Source organism: Notolepis coatsorum (genome assembly GCF_963971535.1).
Source record: "Notolepis coatsorum genome assembly, chromosome: 12".
NCBI lineage: Eukaryota > Metazoa > Chordata > Actinopteri > Aulopiformes > Paralepididae > Notolepis > Notolepis coatsorum.
In genome coordinates this window covers 15,047,360-15,072,497 of record NC_140176.1, presented here as the reverse complement: position 1 = coordinate 15,072,497, position 25,138 = coordinate 15,047,360, and the positions used below count along the sequence as shown (strand labels likewise).

Genomic DNA, 25,138 nt, shown 5'->3' with positions numbered 1-25,138 from the left:
GATTCTGATTCGTTTCATATTCTCTGCGGTTTATGTATTTGCTTAACGGAGCGCCAAAATTGTGTTTCATTCAAGCATAAATTGAAGCGTCTTCTTTATGCGTGGATTCATTGTGATGTGAATTACGACAAATCTGAATATGTGGATTGTTGAATTGTATCACTGTCACACGTTATTGTGATATTGTAACTGGGAATGTCTGAGGAGGAGATGCGCTGTTTGACGGATTTGATGACGTGGACGTGACTTGAGAAAATTGAGCAATTGCAAGCTTTTGACGTTTTGATGAATGAATTTGAGAGTAATGAGTAATCATCTGACGATGAACAAGAGGGTAATTAACATGACTGGTGTCACTGGTATAAACCAAAAGTGAATCAATTCGATGCATGTATGGATGATGTCTGAAACAGATTAAAACCTGATTAATACTGAAACTGTATATCCCTCCAAGCCTCTCTGACACGTTATTTCGGGGGTCGCGCCTTGAAAACTTTGGGAACCATGTATCTATAAAGTACATGATACCTAAGCACATACAGTACAGATATCCTCATACGTATCTATTAATTCGTATCAATTAGATACTCTTTGGCCTTGTTTTTATCTACTTATTCTGAAAGAGTTGAACTAATTATTTTCGCTAGCAAGATCTCATTCGATTATTCATTCCATTAAGCCTACTGCCAGCAGGCACATTTAAAGAAATATAATCTGATTGATTGGGGTAATGAGGGACCTAAGATGTGCCTATAGATTAGGCATTTAACTTGTCGCCGAGGCTATTGAGCCGTACTGTGTATTTTACCCATTCTGCAATCTGTTAATAAAGTTTTCAATCAATCAATCAATCAATCAATCAATCAGTGCCGTTAGAAAATCAGGATTTCTGCGATCGACACCTGCTGTCTTTTCAGGTGAGGCGGCCGCGCGCAATTATCCTGAGTATCAAGTCTGGTTCGAATTAACGAGACTGAATCAGCGTTCGAGGAACAGGGAAAGCCTGGATTCAAACATCGGGTTAATTGAATCTGGATAATGGGACTTTTGATCGACTTAGTTGAACCAGGTACGGGGAATAGGGCCCTGATCATTATGTCCACCAAGGAGGTTATGTTGTCACTCATGTCGTGTTGTCAACAAGATCTCTCAAAAAGCAATGGCCCGATCACAAATATTTGCTGTGTCACATCTCCACCATGACACAACATTTGCTGTGGATATTCATGACACAACCTATTGGTTTATGTTACCCTGTGACTAGGGGTGCACCGATATATCGGTCGGGTATCGGTATCGGCCGATAAGTGCCTTGTTGACTGCTATCGGCCTATCGGCCGATAAGCTCAAATGTGCCGATAGCAGTCGCCGATAACTAACCATCCATTTGTGTAGCGTCAAAAGGCAAAAAAAAAAATTCACTCGCGACCTACCTGCACAACGCCCGCCGTCCCCCCCACACACACACAAGCTACTGCATCAAAGTTACTATTTATGATTAACAAGGCATTCGTTTTGTGGCATTAACGTTATATAGTTAGTGTTACACGGACAATAACATCAGCATATTATTATTACCCATAGCAGCAAGGCATTACTCCGAGTCCGTTCATAGCCGGGAGGCAGAAGACTAACGTTACTGGTGAAAATGTGATTTACGTTGGAATACTCCTTTGCCAACTTGCTGTACTTTGCTTGCAGGTCTGCAGCCATTATTACTGGATTAAGAATAGCCCCAACTTTAGCCAACGTAACGTTATGGCTAAACCTTTAACATTAGTTAACCCTAGCTTTCGGTTAGCTGTTCAATGTTAATAACACAACCAAGCGAATCCATCAGAGCTCCCCATCAACACCGCTCTGTCGGGAGGATGGCATTTAAGAAAGTATCTGCTGTTAAAATGACACAAACATTCGTTTTGTGGCATTAACGTTATTATAGTTAGTTACACGTTCAATTACATCAGCATAGTATTTACCCGAAGATAGCAACCGTCTCAACCGTAACACCGACCCTCGTCTCGGCGCATTCTACAGTACAACATGCTGTTGTACTGTAGTCCCTGTGTGGACTACGCTACCCAGGGTCCCGGAGGATGAAAGGAAGGCTGTAGTCCTTGTGTGGACTACGCTACCCAGGGTCCATAGGGCCCCGGAGGATGAAAGGGAGGTGGCGGCTAAGGGTTAGCATCAGTTTGTGTGAGTTGTGTGTAGCGAGGCTATAGCGGCTACAGGGTTAGGGGTTAGCATCAGTTTGTGTGAGTTGTGTGTAGCGAGGCTAGCGGATACAGGGTTAGCCGACCGGCGGCCTTGCACACACATGAATGAGAATGTGGCTTGGCTAGCAGGTTAGTGGTGTGTGTTTGTGTTTCTATAGTTCATTGCTTTATTATGTTTTTAATCTTATATCTTGCACCATATTGTTTTGTTTTTGTTGCTTTCATTGCTTTGCTATGTATTTAATCTTATACCTTGCATCACATTATTTTGTTTTTATCAACTTGCTTGTGAAGCACTTTGGTGTCAGCTGCCGCTGCCTGGAAATGTGCTATATAAATAAAACTGACTTGACTTGACTTGACGTACACACACATACACACACACTCACAGACAGATCATTGGAACCTAATGTAGTTGTATTGAAGTGATTCATCGCTTTGCAAATTGTAAACAAAATTAGAAACACTTGTCAGCACCAGGGCCCTGTTCCTTGTACCTGACTAACTGAGTTAGCCGGATAATTTTCAGGATAACTTGACTTAAGCTAGACTTGTCGGTTCCCCGACATGTGATTGTCTAAATCACTATGGCAACAGATCAACAAGTTTGAACCTCCAGCGCAGGGTTAAGTTCAGTTAGCTGGATAACCTGCATGGCCACGCCCTCGCAAAAAGAAATGCCATCTCCCTTCCTGAAATAATCGTCAGTCTAGATCCCATTATACCATTCTGAATTATGTTTTTGTGCTTCGTTCTTCTAGAGGGGGCTTTTGAAATGTAAAATAATAGACCTAAAATTCTGATAATAAATCATATTCAGCCTATGGATTTACTTTGTCCTAAATAATGCACGTCATAGCTACAGTATATGGCGCTCGCAGGCGCGATACACACTATGTGGTTATTTTAATAACGCGGAGCATTGCAAATGTGAATCCCGCGGGGATATTTTTAATGAATGAAATCTGGCATTTGGCTCTGATTTGGCTCTGATTCTGATTCTGATTCGTTTCATATTCTCTGCGGTTTATGTATTTGCTTAACGGAGCGCCAAAATTGTGTTTCATTCAAGCATAAATTGAAGCGTCTTCTTTATGCGTGGATTCATTGTGATGTGAATTACGACAAATCTGAATATGTGGATTGTTGAATTGTATCACTGTCACACGTTATTGTGATATTGTAACTGGGAATGTCTGAGGAGGAGATGCGCTGTTTGACGGATTTGATGACGTGGACGTGACTTGAGAAAATTGAGCAATTGCAAGCTTTTGACGTTTTGATGAATGAATTTGAGAGTAATGAGTAATCATCTGACGATGAACAAGAGGGTAATTAACATGACTGGTGTCACTGGTATAAACCAAAAGTGAATCAATTCGATGCATGTATGGATGATGTCTGAAACAGATTAAAACCTGATTAATACTGAAACTGTATATCCCTCCAAGCCTCTCTGACACGTTATTTCGGGGGTCGCGCCTTGAAAACTTTGGGAACCATGTATCTATAAAGTACATGATACCTAAGCACATACAGTACAGATATCCTCATACGTATCTATTAATTCGTATCAATTAGATACTCTTTGGCCTTGTTTTTATCTACTTATTCTGAAAGAGTTGAACTAATTATTTTCGCTAGCAAGATCTCATTCGATTATTCATTCCATTAAGCCTACTGCCAGCAGGCACATTTAAAGAAATATAATCTGATTGATTGGGGTAATGAGGGACCTAAGATGTGCCTATAGATTAGGCATTTAACTTGTCGCCGAGGCTATTGAGCCGTACTGTGTATTTTACCCATTCTGCAATCTGTTAATAAAGTTTTCAATCAATCAATCAATCAATCAATCAATCAGTGCCGTTAGAAAATCAGGATTTCTGCGATCGACACCTGCTGTCTTTTCAGGTGAGGCGGCCGCGCGCAATTATCCTGAGTATCAAGTCTGGTTCGAATTAACGAGACTGAATCAGCGTTCGAGGAACAGGGAAAGCCTGGATTCAAACATCGGGTTAATTGAATCTGGATAATGGGACTTTTGATCGACTTAGTTGAACCAGGTACGGGGAATAGGGCCCTGATCATTATGTCCACCAAGGAGGTTATGTTGTCACTCATGTCGTGTTGTCAACAAGATCTCTCAAAAAGCAATGGCCCGATCACAAATATTTGCTGTGTCACATCTCCACCATGACACAACATTTGCTGTGGATATTCATGACACAACCTATTGGTTTATGTTACCCTGTGACTAGGGGTGCACCGATATATCGGTCGGGTATCGGTATCGGCCGATAAGTGCCTTGTTGACTGCTATCGGCCTATCGGCCGATAAGCTCAAATGTGCCGATAGCAGTCGCCGATAACTAACCATCCATTTGTGTAGCGTCAAAAGGCAAAAAAAAAAATTCACTCGCGACCTACCTGCACAACGCCCGCCGTCCCCCCCACACACACACAAGCTACTGCATCAAAGTTACTATTTATGATTAACAAGGCATTCGTTTTGTGGCATTAACGTTATATAGTTAGTGTTACACGGACAATAACATCAGCATATTATTATTACCCATAGCAGCAAGGCATTACTCCGAGTCCGTTCATAGCCGGGAGGCAGAAGACTAACGTTACTGGTGAAAATGTGATTTACGTTGGAATACTCCTTTGCCAACTTGCTGTACTTTGCTTGCAGGTCTGCAGCCATTATTACTGGATTAAGAATAGCCCCAACTTTAGCCAACGTAACGTTATGGCTAAACCTTTAACATTAGTTAACCCTAGCTTTCGGTTAGCTGTTCAATGTTAATAACACAACCAAGCGAATCCATCAGAGCTCCCCATCAACACCGCTCTGTCGGGAGGATGGCATTTAAGAAAGTATCTGCTGTTAAAATGACACAAACATTCGTTTTGTGGCATTAACGTTATTATAGTTAGTTACACGTTCAATTACATCAGCATAGTATTTACCCGAAGATAGCAAGCAAGCCGTGCATAGCTCGGTTACATTCCGTTGCTCATTCCGTACCCAACTACACATTCTGCAATCTGTTAATAAAGTTTTCAACCAGACAAATGTATAGAAAGGCTTTGTTTTATTATAAAATTTGTTGCAGTAAAATCATTGTGTCTCGTTTGGCCATCCTGTGGAGCGCGCTGGTCGGCGGGCACTGCCGGGCAGCTAACGTATTAGCTTGTTGTGGTTCTAAGTTTGACTCGCATTCGAGCAAGCAGATCAATGGCGGCATGCCCCGAAGTAGAAAAATGAATAAACGCTTGGTGGTAAGCAGGAGGTGGGTGCTAGCGGTGTGGCGTAATTGGCCGAATCGACTGTCAATCAAAATGGTTCCATTGCATTGGTTGAAAGCTCTGGTTGAGAGAATAGTATCCCGCTGCAGGCCGCCAGAATGGTTCCATTGCATTGGTTGAAAGCTCTGGTTGAGAAAATAGTATCCCTCTGCAGGCCGCCAGACGATACTGGGAGAGGGATCAGTGATACCATAAACATATTTCTTGATGTTTCCTTTTTTAAGTAAGTAAAGATGCCTACAAATACAAACACACATACAAATATACAGTAGTTTCATTAAAAAAATTAAAAAAATTTTAAAAAAAAATTAAAAAAAAATTAAAAAAATTAAAAATACTTATTTTTTGCCACAATTATCGGTATCGGTATCGGTATCGGCCGATTGTGTTAGTTGAACAATCGGTATCGGTATCGGTGGCCAATTTTCATATCGGTGCACCCCTACCTGTGACCTTTCCTCTAGCACCACCATCAAGCCAAACATTCAGTGCAATATAGCTGCTCCTGTCCGTCTTCGTTAGGGACGCGACACTACATCATCTGTTCCGCATGTTTTTCCATTGGGTTTATCTTATCGGGAGGGGAAACCCTTGCGAGCATGGGGAGGACATGCAAACTCCACACAGAAAGGCCTGGTAGATACCCCACCTGGGTAACTGGCAATAAGAGAAAGTTCGAGAACCACTGGCCTACATGTTAACCTCTTAACTGGTGCCCCCAAAAGTGGACTTTTCTTTACTTGAACTTGAGGACTGCATACCTTTTTTTGCAAACCAAAATACTATACTTCATACTTATAGCACATGCATGAGCCTGGTCTCGTTTGAAAGATACAATTCTGAAGTTTCTGATACAATAAAGATAATTTACTTTTAGTGCTAATGAAATAGAGTAACAAAGGTCTGAACTTGAGTTGTAGAAAAACGTGTTATGTTTTTCTGTAGTAGTTAGTAGTTATCCAAACGTATATTTCCAAAATAATTGGTATGGCTGAAAAACACCCTGGGTCCATAGCATGTACATGTCCAAATTTCATAAAGATCCGTTCAGAAATGAGTGATTAGGAGCGATTTAGGTAAAAAAAAGTTCTCTTCCTGTTTGCGCTCGTGACTTTTTACCTAGATCCCTGATTCAGTCATCCCCAGCTGGGGTAGCCTTGGAAAGCCACACTCATTGGTTACAACCCTGTGCAATACTTTTCGAGATCGCCAAATGATTGACAGAGCTAGAGTGGTCGGGAGTGGTATTCGACGCCTCACATATCGGCATGTAACTCGAGAACCGCTGAACGGATTTTGCCGCCTGAATCGGCAATCGACAGGCAACATTTCCTTCACCTGTGCCAATTGCGCGCCGGTAGAGCGTGCGCCGAAGTGCAGCGGGTGTGTGAGACGGGCACGGAAGATTGAGCTGACGTGAAGTGGGTGTGTGCAGACAGTATGGAGGGTTGTGAAGGTGAAACTGTAATAAACACAGCTTGAATCATAAAACACATACATATAAAATATGTTTTAAATAGGTTGTGTACTCTGCGATGTTACACAACATACACCGTTTTACCTTCAGCTTGAAAGACAGCCGGCTGACTGTGTTTCATTTGCAAATTCCAACTCATTCTGTTCCATAATAGTCTTAGAGTTTCGGAATTAAGTTACTCTTCTTATTATTTTGTATTGTCTGGCAGTGGAGACACGTTGGAGCGCATTGCTGCCATCAAATGAAAAAAAGAAAAACAAGCAGTGAATTGAGGATCATTTTAAATGGAATAATTTTGAGTTATTACATTAATCATGGGAGGGATGTTATTGAGGTGCCCTTGAGCAAGTTACGGCTTACCGCTCCAGTGTAGCTGCTCAGTTGCCAACGATAGAAGTCTGTGATTGTACTGGGCAGCTTGTGTGTGTTTGTGTGTTAGTGCACGTGTGTGTGTGTGTGTGTGTGTGTGTGTGTGTGTGCATGTGTGTGTGTGTGTGCGTGTGTGTGTGTGTGTGTGTGTGTGTGTGTGTGTGTGTGTGTGTGTGTGTGTGTGTGTGTGTGTGTGTGTGTGTGTGACCTTCCCTCTCCCTGCAATCACTCCCCCACGCTGCTGTACTAATCATTATGCTCGGTTAAATAAAGCATAAATAAAGCGAAGGCTTTAACAATTTGAGTGCCACGGACGCCTTTTGTCATTAGTTCATGCCGCCAGTTGAATGCCAGCAACGCTATATAGCGTTTGTTTGTCGGATTTTTCTTTTTATTTATTAGCGATTTGAATTCATATTTCATCAATCGAGCCTCACGCTAGTGTTGCAGACTCTATCTGAGCTCCATTGGGAAAATACCGCCCCCTATCGTCTCTCCCTGTGTAACTGCACCCCATTAGATTAGACTGATGAAGGGGGGGGGCAGTTTCCTCATTTTACTTTTCCGTCAAGCCAACTGAAGGATCCAAGTGATCGCCGAGCCGCAAAACAATGTGGAATACATATTTACAGTACCCAACGCTGAATCAATAAACGCGATCGATATTTGGAATGGTGATCAGGAATTGGAATAATCTTTTTGGAGAACATCTGATCTGAGGTAAGCAATTTATTTTACCAGTCTTGGGGTAATCGGATCTGTTTTGACCTATATATCAGCGTGTGCCCTATGTGTGTGTGTGTGTGTGTGTGTGTGTGTGTGTGTGTGTGTGTGTGTGTGTGTGTGTGTGTGTGTGTGTGTGTGTGTGTGTGTGTGTGTGTGTGTGTGTGTGTGTGCACGCTGATCAGGAAATGAGAGAATATATTTCTCAGATCGCTTATATAGCGTGCATAAGTACACATATACTATCGATAATCTAGCGTTTATTTGAAAACGATTCATAAATAGGCCGAAAAATGACAACGTTTTTTGTGTATGCCAGAATATTCCAGTAAAGGGCGTTTATCACGGAATCTATATATTTTCCTGTAAAACGAGGGCTTTTCAAAATGCTATAAAACGGAAATGAACCGATTAAAAAACAATCCATTTCGACAATGTTGACTGCAAACAAGTAATTGATAAACGACGGCCATATTAGACATAATTTAAGACAGAGATTATGCGTTCACAACGCTATCATTGAAGTGGGTGCTGGCATCCAACCACGCTTTACCATGTTAACAAGTGGCAACCAAAGTGTTAACAGTGTTGTGCAACGGGTAATACAAGGCAACAACACTGCTAGGGTCACAGGTTAAATTCCCTCACAGGGCACCTTAAAGCATTGGTTCTCAAACCTTCTCAGGTCAAGGACCCCCAAGTTGGTAATAGGTCAGGGACCCCCATTTAATACGATTTTGTCATAGAGGAACCACATCTGACAAAATATCTGTTGCTAGATTTAGTCCAAGATCTATAATGTATGTTGGTGTGGAGATAACGTGGAAGTGAGTGAAACCTAGAATCCTAAAATGTATTATACAATCTCACAATGGTCCAACTTGTGAATAAAATATTTGTCAAATTAAACTATTACTATTATTTTGCTTAGGGATCCCCTGGAACCCCCTCCGGGACCCCTGGGGGTCCACTGCTTTGAATGCCACCTCCCTGCACTCGGGACATACCCTGTTCCTCACCAAGTGGCACCATTTGAGTTGTACAACATTCTTCTCCAACATGTGTACAGGGGGCCGATTGACTGTACCGCCACCTAGAGTATCTAGATTTTTTCCGCGATGAGGTCGCTGATCCCCAATCACTATTTCCACTAAGTGGCAGCAGTGTGTAAATAAAGTTCAGTGTTCCAGCCATCATTGAATATCAAATAAAGAAGCAGTCTTGTATTCTGGGTAGAAAAAACTAGTTTATTTTTCCTGAATTTGCCTCCAATGGCACGACCGGTTATGATACAGCATCAGGTCTGCTGTGTAGATAGGAACCACTCTCTCAAAATATTGAATCTCATATATCTGACAGTTTTTCTCATATATATGACCTTTTCGCTCATAACATCCCTTACACTTCCATATGCCTCCACTACATCTGAAAATACACCTTCAGCATCTCGCATATGCTGCAAATCTCACCACGTCTGAAGGAACTGGCATGTTAACATGTGGGTCAAAACTGTTGACACTGTGGACCTTTGAAGTTGCATTGGACATTCTCTGGAAGAGAGCCACTTCTTCCTCATCTAGAGTTAAACTCTGTAGACAGGTTAGCATTTTAGCATCAGATGTGGTGAGTTCTGAGCCTCTACGAGTTGTGGAGAGGTCGATTTTCTGATACACTCCAACCTATGCAAGTGATGAGGTGGCACAAAAATTTGTACCGCACCATGTAACTACGCTTGCAGCGTAATCGCAACCTCCTGGGTTTGAATCCGGCCCAGGACATGTGTTGCATGTCCTCCCCATCTCTCTTCCAATCTCTCTCTGTCCTGTCAATAAAAACACTTAAAAATGCCCCCCTCCCACCCAAAAAAAGAATGACATAATAGGACACACATTTCAGAAACTTGGCCTTGGTAATCAAATGTATAAAAATTTATTTAAAAAAGCAAATAAAAGTATTGTCTCTCTATACTCAGATCTGTTTGACAGTTGCACACTAGCAAAACTGGTGTGAAGTTTTGGTTTCTGTTTGGGTCTCAACAGTAGCATTTTGTGACATTTACAAAAACTAGACCATTTCTAAATGTAACTATTCGGTATCTATAGGCTACAGAGTATTCATAGCCGACTATGTCATATTCATCATGCAGATAATTTGCTCCCACATTTGCTCCAACACACCTGGCCATTTCTATGGCTCAAGTTGAAACCTTTTCAAAGTAAATGGTGTTCACGCCACCTCGAGTAAAGCTGTGTCTATTTGTATGCATTCGCTGCGCCTTTGAATTTGGTTTCACGTTGTATTTGAAGATACTGTTAAGAGGTTTTCTTGCTTTGTGTCTTCAGGTGCTGGGGCTGCGTGAGCTGGCAGAGGAAGACAAGTACCGAACTAACAAACTCAGAGTGCAGCACCGCAAAGAACTGCTACTGACTCTCTCTCAGAGGTATGTACTCACACATTTTTGTTTAGTTTTAGTTAGGGATGCACCGATCCGACTTTTTCATTCCAAATACTGATACCTGGCTTTGGGTATCAGCCGATACCGAGTACCGATCCGATACCATTATCTGAAAAAAAAAATAAAAAAATCGAACCCTAACTAACGTAAGCTTATCCTATAACCCTAGTTATATAATACTGGCTGAGCGTCCCGCTCTGCCTACTGAGATAACGCATCATCTCTAGCACCTAGTCTGCTCCAGGAAACAAAACAAATGCACCCACTTGCACGTGACCACGCCACTCCCATGCGCCCTATATTACGCCGGAAGTGGTCACGCCTCACCCTTCCCAGTTCGATTTCCATAAGCGGAAAACATCCAAGGGACCTCAGGGTGCTAAGAGCGGGACGCTCAGCCAGTATCATATAACTAGGGTTATAGGATAACCTTACATTATATATCAACTGGCTATCGTGTCCCGCTCTGCCTACTATGGAGTGCGCCCTGACACCCCCGGGGGGAACCAGTCCAGCCAACGTGTAGCAAAGGGCAATGCCCTCGCACAACCAATGTGACAGGCGCTGCTTGGACAGCGCCTCACCTATGCGAGGGCCACCGTAACAAACAAACAGTTGATCGGAAGCTCTGCGTGCGACTAAGGTAAACCCCCAGTGCACGGACAGGACATGACAGGTGAAGGCTCGACTCCAACCTACTAGCGTGAGGAGGAGGATGAAACGCCTGAATCACAATATCCCAGGAGCGACAAGAGCTCCGGATATTTTTTGGCACGAAGGCTGGATCAGGCCACAGAGTCGCCTGCTATCGGCCCGAATAGACAGGTACTCCGACCGCACCGAGAGAGCACATGGCTCACCGACGCATTTAGCGGAGGTGATGGCCCAAAAAGGAACGCGGTCGTAAGACAGACGATCCAATGGCGCCTGCCCAAGAGGCTCAAACGGGGGCCCCCAACAGCCTTTCCAGAACAGTTGGAGGTCCCGACTCGGAGACAGAGAATGTTCCACAGGCTTGAGACGCCGTGCGCCAAGCAAGAACGTCCCACAGTATTACACGTACAGAATCCCGGGCGGCCACGGACCGAGCGTACTCCTCCCTGTCTGATGACATACGACACCGACGTCGTGCTGTCCGTCCTGATCAGAAGAAAGTGTGTAAGTTAAAATACAATACACTGATTAATATACACAAGTTACAATACACTGTTACAATATAATAATCAGATGTTCCTTCAAACCTTTTTTGTCCATTTTTGAAGAAGGTTTTTTTTGCCATATATACCCATACATACATGCCTACATACTCACAGGATTGTTTTTTCATTTGTTATTTCATTTAACATTTTTGTTTTCAATTCAGCTACGTAGTTTCAGTTGAGTTATTAGTTTCAGTATTATTATTATTATTATTATTATTATTATTATTATTATTATTATTATTATTATTATTATTATTATTATTATTATTATTATTATTATTATTATTATTATTATTATTATTATTATTATTATTATTATTATTATTAGTGTGGGTGACCTGGCGAAGCCAGGTTGCAACCCACACTATACATATCCATACTCTTTTTATCTATTTATTCCACCGATTTTGCAAACACTTTGCAACACGTAAGCGTTCGCGCCCCATACACGTGAAAGGTATCAAAACGAGCGGCTTGCCTATGGCAACACCGGTCTCCGAACTCGTAAAGTTTCACCGCACCGTCTGGCTACGAATCGACTTTAAACGGTAACATTTCAGAAATGCATGCAATTTAGAGTGCGAGATCCACCGATTTTCCCAACAACACTCGTGCCAGAGCGTTCGCGCCCCATACACGTGAAAGGTATCAAAACGACCGGCTTGCTCCAACTCGATGTGCTATTCGAACTCGTAAAGTTTCACGGCACCGTCTGGCTACGAATCGACTTTAAACGGTAAAATTTCGGAAATACAGTGCAATTTAGAGTTTCAAACACTTTGCAACACGTAAGCGTTCGCGCACCATACACGTGAAAGGTATCAAAACGAGCGGCTTGCCTATGGCAACTGCGGTCTCCGAACTCGTAAAAGTTTCACCGCACCGTCTGGCTACGAATCAACTTTAAACGGTAAAATTTCGGTCCCATTGGGAATGCATTGCAATTTAGAGTGTAGCAGCTGAAATAATCTTTTTCCCCCTACCTTGGGTGAATTGCGAGTGTGATCTCAATTTTGGACGTAGAAATAAAACAAACACATCAAAACGATGACACGGCTGTCAACCCGCTCACAAAAGAAAAATAAATGGAATTGGACATTTCTATCTCAACTGACGACCATTTGTTTGAAGGTTCTCCTCCCCATTGACCGCCATGCAATCGCACTCTAGAAATCACATTTTTCACACTATTTTTTAGCCTTCTGTTCCGATCGCCGAAGGAGTGCCACAATATCGCACGAATGTCACAATATCGCGCACAACCCTTCGCCTACTCGTTGTAGTGCTCATGTGCGCGTCACAACGCTTCATCTCTTATAGTTTTCTTTTAATCAATGTGACAATGCAGTCATGCATCTGCCTCCATAGAAATGCATTGGATAGAAAATATGCAAGTCATAGTGATTGCTTCACCTGTGTGGCTCATGGCTCACTCATGATTGGTTCAGCTGTGTGGCTCGTGGCTGAGCTGCCAATGACATCATCCACTTAACCCATCATTGGCCATCACTGTGTTGCAGTACTGAATTGCTGGACAGCGCCCTCTGTCTTGTGGGTTGTGTCATTGTACTCAGTAGGGATATCCTCTTTCATTTTTCATTGGTCCATGTTGACCACCTTTCATTGGTCGATGTTGACCACTCCCCCGATCCTTAGACCACGCCCCCTTAGGCCACACCCCCTCAGTGTATCTCTTGAACCGTTTGTCGTAGAGACTTGCGGATTGTGCCATTGGTCGATGTTGACCACCTTTCATTGGTCGATGTTGACCACTCCCCCGATCCTTAGACCACGCCCCCTTAGGCCACACCCCCTCAGTGTATCTCTTGAACCGTTTGTCGTAGAGACTTGCGGATTGTGCCATTGTACTCGGTGTAATAGTGTAATAGTGTGTAATAGTGTAATAGTGTGTAATAGTGTGTAATAGTGTAATTGTGTAATAGTGTAATAGTGTAATAGTGTGTAATAGTGTGTAAGAGTGTAATATTGTGTAATAGTGTAATAGTGTGTAATAGTGTAATAGTGTAATAGTGTGTAATAGTGTAATAGTTTAATAGTGTAATAGTGTGTAATAGTGTAATAGTGTGATAGTGTGTGATAGTGTGTAATAGTGTAATAGTGTGTAATAGTGTAATAGTGTGTAATAGTGTAATAGTGTGTAATAGTGTAATAGTGTGTAATAGTGTAATAGTGTAATAGTGTGTAATAGTGTAATATTGTGTAATAGTGTAATAGTGTAATAGTGTAATAGTGTGTAATAGTGTGTAATAGTGTAATAGTGTGTAATAGTGTGTAATAGTGTAATAGTGTGTAATATTGTAATAGTGTGTAATAGTGTAATAGTGTAATAGTGTGTAATAGTGTAATAGTGTAATAGTGTAATAGTGTGTAATAGTGTAATAGTGTGTAATAGTGTGTAATAGTGTGTAATAGTGTAATAGTGTAATAGTGTGTAATAGTGTAATAGTGTGTAATAGTGTAATAGTGTGTAATAGTGTAATAGTGTGTAATAGTGTAATAGTGTAATAGTGTGTAATAGTGTAATAGTGTGTAATAGTGTAATAGTGTGTAATAGTGTAATAGTGTGTAATAGTGTAATAGTGTGTAATAGTGTAATAGTGTAATAGTGTGTAATAGTGTAATAGTGTGTAATAGTGTAATATTGTGTAATATTGTGTAATAGTGTAATAGTGTGTAATAGTGTAATAGTGTGTAATAGTGTAATAGTGTAATAGTGTGTAATAGTGTAATATTGTGTAATAGTGTAATAGTGTAATAGTGTAATAGTGTGTAATAGTGTGTAATAGTGTAATAGTGTGTAATAGTGTGTAATAGTGTAATAGTGTGTAATAGTGTAATAGTGTGTAATAGTGTAATAGTGTGTAATAGTGTGTAATAGTGTGTAATAGTGTGTAATAGTGTAATAGTGTGTAATAGTGTGTAATAGTGTAATATTGTGTAATAGTGTTGCGGGTTGTGTCATTGCACTCAGTAGGGATATCCTCTTTGATTGGTCTATGTTGACCACTCCCCCGATCCTTAGGCCACGCCCCCTTTTTGTATCCTTTGAACCGTTTGTCATAGAGACTCGCGAGAGACCCTCTCCCCCGTTGGCCGGCGGTGCACAGGCGTCACCCACACTTTCACAATTTCCCCCGCGCGGAATTGTCTAGTTATTATTATTATTATTATTATTATTATTATTATTATTATTATTATTATTATTATTATCTTTTTTGTTTTGTTTATTATAATATAGTATTGTGGGAAGTCGAAGGAAGAGGCGATACAATAACGCGTGTGACAGGTCCTTCAGTTACTTCCTACTTTATTCATTCAGAAAATCACCGCTGTACACACACCTACCACTCTCCTATATCTCCTCCCCTGTGACCCTTCAACTCTGGAGTGAGAGACTCCCTCAATGTGACACCACACAGGCCCCCCCCGAACACCCAGAGTAGACATACCCTGCAATCCCAACCCATACAAAACCCCCCAAAGTACTCAGCCCCTCGAGGCCTGACTACCCGACCATAACGACTGCTCTTAACAGTCAGGGGGGAAGGGCACGAGCCGGCGGCCGTCCGCGCCGGCGGCGAGGCTGGACTGGGGGAGAGTCCGGGGCTGCCGGGGTAGAGGTAGACACGGGCCGAAAGCTTGCGGCAGAAGTGGGGTTGGGTGGACGGCCGCGCCGTCGGGGCTGAGCCAGCTCCACCGGCCCGTCCGTGGCCACGTGTGCAGGCTTCAAACGGTCCACTGATATCCGCTCTCTGTCCACCATAAAGCTCTTGGGTCCCGTTCCAGGACCCGGAAGGGCCCATCGTACGGAGCCTGGAGTGGAGAACGGTGGGCATCGCGGCGGATGAACACGTACAGGGCTGACATCAAGTCCTTGGGGATGTAGGACAGGGGAAGACAGTGATGTGCGGGCACGGGAGCGAAAGTGTTGGCGGCGTCTCGGATGGCCAAGCGATGAGATGAACGCCCGAGCCACGTCCGCCGATGTAGTGGATGACAGGGGCACGGCTTCCGGCCACCTGGTGGTCCTGTCCACCATGGTCAGTAGGTGAGTGAACCCCTGGGAGGGGGGCAGCGGGCCCACCAGGTCCACGTTGACGTGATCAAAACGTCTCTCCGGGATGAGAAATGGCCCCAGCGGGGCCTTAGTGTGCCGATGCACCTTGGCGCGCTGGCACGCTACACAAGAGGCTGCCCACCCCTTGACGTCCTTCCTGAGGCCTGGCCAGACGAACCTAGCCCTCACCAGCTTAACTGATGCCTTCACCCCCGGGTGCGACAAAGCATGTATAGCATCGTAAATGCGGCGGCGCCAGCCAGTGGGGACCATCGGGCGAGGTCGGCCGGTGGAGACATCGCAGAGGAGCGTGGCCTTACTGTCCTGGAACACCACATCCTCCAGTCTCAGTCCTGTCGTGGCCGTCCTGAATGCCTGGATGTCCATGTCCGTGCACTGGTCAACTACCATGGCTGCGTAGTCCACACCCAGGTGCACAGTGTTGACCTGCACTCTGGAGAGGCAGTCAGCCACCAGGTTGTCCTTGCCCGCCACATGCTGCAGGTCCGTGGTGAATTCCGAAATGGCAGACAGTTGGCGCTGCTGCCGTGCCGACCATGGTTCCGTGGTCTTAGCCATGGCAAAGGTCAGAGGCTTGTGGTCCACGAAAGCGGTGAACTCCCGGCCCTCCAACAGGAACCTAAAATGACGCGTGGCGAGGAAAAGGGCGAGCAGCTCCCTGTCAAACGTGCTGTATTTCCTCTCGTTGTCCCGCAGTGTCCTGCTGAAAAAGGCCAGAGGCTGCCAGGCACCGGCCACCCACTGATCACACACCGCCCCCACAGCATAGTCCGAGGCATCGGCCGTGAGGGCTATTGGAGCGGCCGGGTATGGGTGTGCCAGCATAGTAGCGTTAGCGAGAGCAGCCTTAGCACTATCAAATGCCTGGACCCTCTCAGGGGACCAGTCTACCTCCTGATCGTCCTTCTTGCCCCCTTAGTGCCCCGTACAGGGGGTGCATCAAGAGAGCCGCTCCTGGTATGAATCGGTTATAAAAATGTACCATACCGAGGAACTCCTGTAGGGGCTTGATGGTGCGAGGACGTGGGAAGGCAGTGATCGCCTCCACCTTGGTGGGCAGAGGCACAGCTCCCTGTGAAGAGATGTGATGGCCCAGGAAGTCTATGTCTGGCCGGCCGAACTGATACTTGGCCGGGTTCACAATCAGCCGATGTTCATTCAGCCGCTGAAACAGCTGTCGGAGGTGCAAACAATGCTCTTCAGCAGATGTGCTGGCCACCAGGATGTCGTCTAAATACACAAATTAAAATGACAACCCCCGCAGCACAGAGTCCATTAACCGCTGGAAGGTCTGCGCTGCCCCCTTGAGTCGAAAAGTCCAAACGGGGTAATAACGGCGGTCTTGGGCACGTCTCTGGGATGGACTGGCACCTGGTGGTAGCCCCGCACCAAATCCACCTTGGAGAAAATGGTGGTCCCGGCCAGGTGAACAGAAAAGTCCTGGATGTGCGGGACAGGGTAGCGGTCATGAGCCGTGGCACTATTGAGGCGCCGGAAATCTCCACACGGGCGCCACTTCCCATCAGCTTTTGGAACCATATGCAAAGGCGAGGCCCACAGGCTGTCGGAGCGCCGCACAATGCCGAGCTGCTCCATTGTGTCAAACTCCCCTTTAGCGATGGCCAGTTTAGCGGCGTCAAGGCGGCGTGCACGCGCGAAAACTGGCGGACCGGCCGTGGGAATATAATGCTCCACCCCATGTTTTGCGACCATAGCAGAAAACGTGGGCACAGTCAGAGCGGGGAAATCAGCGAGAAGCCGCTGGTACATGTCCCCTGTGGCGAGGATGTTGGCGAGGGCGAGCCCACCCCCCCCCCCCAGAGTGCAGGGGTAAGTGGCAAATGACACAGCGTCAATTAAGCGACAGTTCGCTACATCCACCAAAAGTCTATGAGCGCATAAAAAATCCGCGCCCAGTATGGGCATCGACACAGAAGCAATTACAAAATCCCAATTAAAAGCATGTCCATTGAAACAAACAGTCACTGACCTGGTGCAGAAGGTGCGAATCGGAGTCCCATTGGCGGCGTCCAGTGGGGGGCCGTGACTGCCACTCAAGCTGTCCGCAGCTGAAGCTGGCAGGATACTCCGCTCGGCTCCCGAATCCACCAGCAAGCGCCTACTGGACAACGTATCCTCAATGAACAGCAGCCTCGTTGTGTCGCCAGCACTCACAGCCGCTAATGAGCGCCGGCTCTGGCATTTCCCTGGCCGGCAAAAGAGCACGGCTGCTCACAACGTCTGCCTTTGGCACCATAACGCAGATGAAAAAAACACAGTTCATTCTCCCTCTGGCGATCCGATACCGCAGCTCCCGTCATCTCCCCCGCCGGCAGCGCAGCGTTAACGTTAACGCTGTAGTGGCGGGTTGCCAGCAATATTCTGTCAGCTTCTTCCGCCATCCCCAGATAATCCTTGGCTGTCACGAGCGGCGAGCTGGCCAAGGCAGTGCATACTGGAGGTGGAAGCTGACGCAGAAATAACTGTACAAATAAAAATGATGCGTCACCTGAGCCGAGCAACGCCAACATGTTCTCCATGAGCTCGGTCGGTTTACTGTCACCTAAACCGTTCAGTGACAACAGGCGCAACAGCTGTTGTTTGAGAGCGGCGTATTTCCCCATGGCTGGTGGGTCTCGCAAAAATCCCATGACGCGACGGGTGGTTTGTGCATCAATGTGACACCACAGTATAGTATTTTATAGTATAGATTGAAGAAGATCAGAAAAGGTATTGTGTGATGTGAACCGCTCAATTAACATTATGCACCAATGCCTTCTCATGCTTGTTGTGTTGACAGATTTGACCAAATTGACAAAGACTAAAACTCACAAAATTGTCTGTATATATATTTTACAAATATAGTTTAGTATAGTTAGTAAATTTTTTCCCCCCTAAAGCCTAGTTTTTATTTCAGTTAACTAAAAGTTTTTCACACCTAGTTTAACATTTTAGTCTAGTTTTAGTTAACTATAATAACCTTGACTCACACTCCTTGATACACAGAAGTTCCATTCTAAAGCAAATAGAACCAGTGGACAAAATAATCTCCAATAATGGCTCAAATATATTTAGAACACAGCATATTCTTAATTTATTTATCATATCATTCATTATCATTCCTAATAGGTGAAATTATAATAGTATTTATAAAGCAATACAAGCAACATATTTCATGTTCTAGCACAAATATGGAAACTGTTCTATTCGCTCATTTCAAATGTCTTGGACACACTACTATGCCCTCTACTGTGAAAATACCGTAAACTACAATTGGCCGACATTAATTCATAGATATGAGCTGAACCACAGTAATAAATACATTTCAGAGATGTCCTACATAAGAATGTGGAATCAGAATGACCGGATAAACTGTGTGTAAAGTATGTGTGCACAATTGGCACAGTGTGTGCACAAATAATTTCCTCAATTCTGCATTATAAGTATCATAACTGGCTAATAAAGCCATGTTACATCGTAACAAAATTGTCCTATAGTCAAAGTAGAAGGAAATAAAAATGCCAACTTGGACAATAATGAATGTTGAACTGGACTAAATTGGTCAACCAAGTAGCTTCTACAGTGTGAGGCATCTCTCATCTTTAAACACAGAAAAACACAGGACATGCCAATGAAAATTGCGTGGCATGCTATTCACACACACACACACACACACACACACACACACACACACACACACACACACACACACACACACACACGCACACACACACACACACACACACACACACACACACCTAAGAGACAGGCATAGTGTTTGTCTGGTAATTGGAAGGTTCCCGGTTCGATTCGGGCTCCTCTCAGCAGTGTCTCAAAGTGTCCTTGAGCAAGACCCTTAACACATTGATTGCCAACGACGAGATTAGTCGGCTTAACTCGCCATGCGTTGAGTGCCATGCAACGAGTTTTCTAGTTTTTTTCTCGTTTTAGCTTTTATTAACAATATCCATTCATTTTTCATCCATCCAGCCTGACGTTATCATTGTGAATGGGTCTGAGCTCGAAAAGGGCAAATACCGCCGCCTATCGTCTCCCGGATGGTATTGCACATCATTGGATTGAAATTGGGTGGGCATGTGCATCAGAAAAAAAGTCCGGTCCAGGGTTTTCCCTTCTCTGGCAAGCAATAGCTGTTACCACATTCACTGGGGAGGCTGGGAGCAGCTTTCAATTATCTGTTTTGGACTATAACGTTGGATCAATAAATGCGATCAATATTTGGAATGGCGATCAGGAATTAGATTAATCTTTTTGCAGAACATCTGATGTGAGGTAAGGACTCTATTTTACCAGTATTGGGTTAATCAGATGTTTTTTTCTCAGCCATCGCAGTGTGTCTGTGTGTGTGTGTATGACATTAGCGCTGACCAGGTCATGGATAATAGATTTTTCAGCCCGCTTCTCTAGCGTGCATAAGTACACATATACTATCGATAATCTAGCGTTTATTTGAAAACTATTCATAAATCAGCCGAAAAATTACAACATGTTTTGTGTATTCCACTAAAGAGCTATTATCGCAGAATTTCTCTGGAATTACTATAACTCTCCAAAACTATACTCGTATTCAAAACGGTATAAAAAAACAATCCGTTTCATACATGTTGACTGCAAGCAAGTCATTGATAAGCGAGGGGTGTTTTAGACCCATAGCCATAATTTAAGATATAGTTTAAGCCTTCGCAAATTTCCCCCTAGATCCCATTGACTTCCTTATTGGCACTCTAGCCCATATATCAGGGCTATTCAACTAAATTGTTCAGGGGGCCACATTGTCAGAAACCCAAGGGGCCAGGGGCCGGACTGCCACGGCGCCTCCCCGTGCTATGAATATATGTACACTTGACACAACACGCAACCACATTTTCACAACTTTTATTTAACTACATTGCAAAAGTAGTATACTTAAAAAAAAGTCCTTCATTTATGTGCCACATCTGCAACATCTCCTGCAAAAAGTGCTTCATTTATGACTGTGCAACAACTGCAACATCTCCTCTTCAACATTTCAATATAAAAATAAAATAAAAAACAAACAAGTGCATGATGTGCATCTGAACATTCTAACATCAACACTTGAACAAAAAAAACACATTTATAGTGCAGCTGAACTTATGAAAAAGTGCTTCATGTCTGTGCAACAACAGCAAATCACAGCATCTTATTAGCACTTATTGTCCACTCTTAACTCTCAAACATCAGGGGGGGTGGGGGGCAGACAGGCCTAGCCTACATACACACATCTAATGAGAGAGATTGCACTTCTTTGACTGGGCAATGGCAGAGAAAGAGGGTTCATAGGAAGTGAGGCTACCCGCAAACAGTGATGCAAATGCTCATTTGTCAAGGAGGCACGGTTGCTTGTTTTAATGGCATTCATGTGAGAGAAACTGGATTCACAGGTGTATGTTGAGCCAAACATTGTTAGCACAGATATTGCCAGCGTTTTTATTTTGGGCAATGTGTTGACATGAATACACTTTATCCAAAATGTTGTGGTGGATTCATTTTCAAGTGCCTGCTTCAGAGCAGATGATGCTTGCATGTCAATTATTTCAAGTTGCAGGAGACCTTCATCAATGTGAAGTGATGCAAGGAACTCTTGTCCTTTTGTGGAAATAGCAGCTACATTGGCAAATGGGTTGCTCACAAAATGCATCAATTCTCTGGGCATGTCAAATTCATCAAATCGACTTGCAAAGTTTTCCCTCAATTTATCAATGAAATCTGTCATTAATTGAGTGAGTTTTGGCTCAATTGTGCGTGTGAACGTTGACATGAAAATAAAAAAGTAAAAAAATTAAATATATTTAAAAATATATATATATATATATTTTTTATTATATCATGTAATCTTTTAGCGGGCCGGTCAGAATCATCCCGCGGGCCGCCAGTTGAATAGCCCTGCCATATATGGTCAAAGGGGCATGGCACTCAATGTGTTAACAACTAACTGCTCCTGATGAGCAGGTTTGCACCTTGCATGGTTACCTCTGCTGTCTGTGTTTGTTTACGTGAGTGAATGGGTGAATGAGGCATGTATTTTGGATATGGATCCCCCCGCTGCCTCTTCCTCCTCCTCCAGGGGTCACTGCAGGGCACCACGGGGATCAGCGTACTGGCTCATGTTAGGCAGGCCATGCATTATGCAGCAGCTTAGGCCACAGCGGGAGATCTCCATGTCCTTGGCTGCAGTCCACCTGGCGCTGCTCTGGTCGTAGCACTCCACGTTGGATATGGTGTTGAAGCCATTGGAGCGGCCTCCGGCCACGAAGAGCAGGTCGTCCAGCACCCCGATGCCAAACTCGCTGCGGGGGGTGAGCATGGTGGGCAGGGCACACCAGGAGTCAGTCAAGGGGCTGTAGGCCTCCGTGCTACGCAGCCATTCATTGTCAAACCCTCCCACCTGAGAACAGGACGCATGAGAGGAATGTTTTAGAATGTGGTTCAGGTAGACAGGCAGGCAGTATTAATCCACTTAGGGAAATGAGGGCATCACAGCAGCATTGCAAGTCAAATGATACATATCTATAAAAATATCTAGTATAAAGCATTTGTCTCTGTGTACACCTACCACATAGACTTGTCCTCCGTACGCAGCGACTCCCACTCCTCTACGCCTGCTGCTCATGGGGGCGATCAGAGTCCACTGGTTGGTCTCTGGGCTGTAGCACTCAGCTGTGAGCAGACACTCCACCCTGTTGAAGCCACCACAGATGTAAACCTGTAATAAGAAAGAATATTCTAATTTAGTTTATATATTCCATTTCATTTCATTCTACTTTAATTGTCTGTTAATGTTGATGCACCAAAGGACCCAGACACATTTTTTGTTTGTGCAAGCTTACTTGGCAATAATGACATTTCTGATCTAATGTTCCTTGGGTCCCTCAGTTCCACCCACCTTGCCGTGGAGGGCTGCTGCCCCGGCTCTGCTCCTGTGCTCCAGCATGGGTGAGATCAGTGTCCACTGGTTGGTTTCAGGCTCGTAGCGTTCGGCGGTGTTCAGTCGCACGTGTCCGTCGAACCCTCCCATGGCGTAGATACAGCCGTCCAACGCGACCACACTGACGTGACAGCGGCATGAGTGCATGGGAGCCGCCTGCAGCCAGATGCGAGTGACGGGGTTGAACCTGCGCACACTGCTGAGAGGCTCAATGCCGTCCGAGCCGCCGACGCAGTAGACAAGACCGTGGAGATAAGCAGTGGCGTGGTAGGCCCGGGCACTCTCCTTCTCAACGCTCACGTCCATCCATCCACCGGCTCGGATATCGTAAGCCTCCATGCCATTGGTCGTGCTGCGGTCACTCCAGCCTCCGATGGCCAATAGGACCTCTTGGGGCAGGCGTGGGCGGGTCAGGGGGTTTGGGAGCCTGTCGGAGCCAGGGGGTTTCAGGACGCTGAGGATGAGGGGCCTGCAGTCAGGGCTGTCCCTCACCACATGGTTGTTCTGGACGTTGTTCAGGAAGTAGTCAGGCCTCATCAAGCCCATGCGAACCTGGGAAGAGACAATCAAGTACAACTTAGACAGCGGTTGTAGACGGTTTCACTGGAATTCTGTTGCTAGGGAACAGTTTGGACCCAAATGTTCTAGAACCACTCTACTAGGGAACCTAGTGTTGTTTTAATGTAATGCACAGTAATACAATTAGTTACCTTGGGCAGCAGCAAATGAACGTGTGTTTTACGCTCCTCACGGGAGTGCTCGATCCAACGGAGGACGGCCTCGAACACCGTCTCCTCGTTCTTCACGTTCAGGTCATCCCTCTCGATGATGTCCACCAGTTGCTGCAGGGACAGCTCCACAAACTCCTGTGAAATGCACAGCATCTCCTCAAAGTGGCACACGATGAAGAGATAGGCCTTGCGCTTCAGGTCAGGGCAGCAGTAGATGTCCGCAAACCTCCAGATGCCGACACAGTTTTCCAGAGACAGCTGGCCCTCTAGGAAGTCAGAGCACGATCCTACTATGCCCACGACGAGAAGCTGGTCTGCAGCCACCAGAAGCTCTTCCACGTTCTCTGCTGTCACCGGCACAACGTGTGTGTAAGCGTACTCTATGATGAGCTGCATCATACCCACGGACACCCCAGGGATACTGTAGACGAGTTTTTCTGAGTCGCTCCAGTGAGTGAAGAGGGCTCTGTGGGATGCAGAGTATAGAGATATCTGATGAGTAAACAGTAAGCAACATTCTGTCCTGTGTACTAATATATTTTCACTGTAGAAGTATAGGGTCTTAGGACAGTAGACGTATAATCACTTTTTACAGTATATGATATTATCATAGTAGAAGTACAGTATGGTCTTATCACAGTAGAAGTATACTATATTTTCATAGTAGAAGTACAGTGTAGTCTTAGCACAGTCAAAGTAAATTATTCAAATCAAATTCATTAGTATAGCTCAATATCACAACAACTACACCTCCTGACCTTTAACCCTCAATGAAGATGAGAAAAACTCAACACAAAACCCTCTGAAAGTTCAGCTGATGCTGTTTCATCCTTTTCTTTTTCTCTGCTTCATTGAAGCGTCCAGATGACGGACACATCCATCCCTACCAAGCTAACCTGAACCAAGCTAACCTGAACCAAGATAAACTTACCTGAAATAGGCGCTGCAGCCACACAGGATTGCCTTGTGGGCGTTAAACTCTGTGCTGTTGACTTTAATAACCACATCACAGAACCTTCCCGCCAGACGCAGTTCATTAAGGATTGTACAGGACATAGTTTCATTTTCCATGTGGGGATTTTTAAATTGTATCTACAGTATATATATTCAAGCTTACAGACAAGTAGCCGGAAACAACAAGTGAGCTCTTCTCTTGTCTTCTGAGATTTGAGATCTTCTGAGAGAATTGTTGAATAGATACACAAATGTTCTAGAATGTTTGATTATGACATCATACTGTGACATCACAACGGAACATCATACTGTGACATCATACTGTGACATAGAGCTGTCCCCGACTAAAGATTTGGATAGTCGACTATGATTGGCCGAAATTAGCCGATAGTCGACTATGGAAAAAAAAAATATTGAAAAAAAATAAGTATAATTATAATATATATATATATTTTTTGTATCATTCCATTTGGGCTGTGGGGGGTGCTTAACACATTCCCGGCCAATCATGGACATGTGTTTCGGATCCAACGGTAGAGTGTTTTGGCTTTTATTCTATTTTAATAACCTACTCAATGTCACCGAGCGGCACTGCAGATTTACCCTACTCTTGGAATTCGGAAACTT

At 44.4% G+C, this 25,138-nt stretch overlaps 2 protein-coding genes across 2 annotated transcripts in view; one reads left to right on the top strand and one right to left on the bottom strand.

Moving 5' to 3' along the window:
* Positions 1 to 25,138, bottom strand: part of adarb2 (adenosine deaminase RNA specific B2 (inactive)) — a gene marked incomplete at its 5' end in the record, with an annotated part of 512,623 nt that overhangs the window by 393,704 nt on the left and 93,781 nt on the right. The window lies entirely within an intron of this gene.
* Positions 1 to 25,138, top strand: part of sugct (succinyl-CoA:glutarate-CoA transferase) — a gene marked incomplete at its 3' end in the record, with an annotated part of 157,242 nt that overhangs the window by 88,212 nt on the left and 43,892 nt on the right. Inside the window, exon 10 of the mRNA XM_084326304.1 lies at positions 10,446 to 10,543. Within this exon, the coding sequence (XP_084182430.1) occupies positions 10,446 to 10,543 (98 nt within the window). The remainder of the gene's footprint in view (positions 1 to 10,445; positions 10,544 to 25,138) is intronic.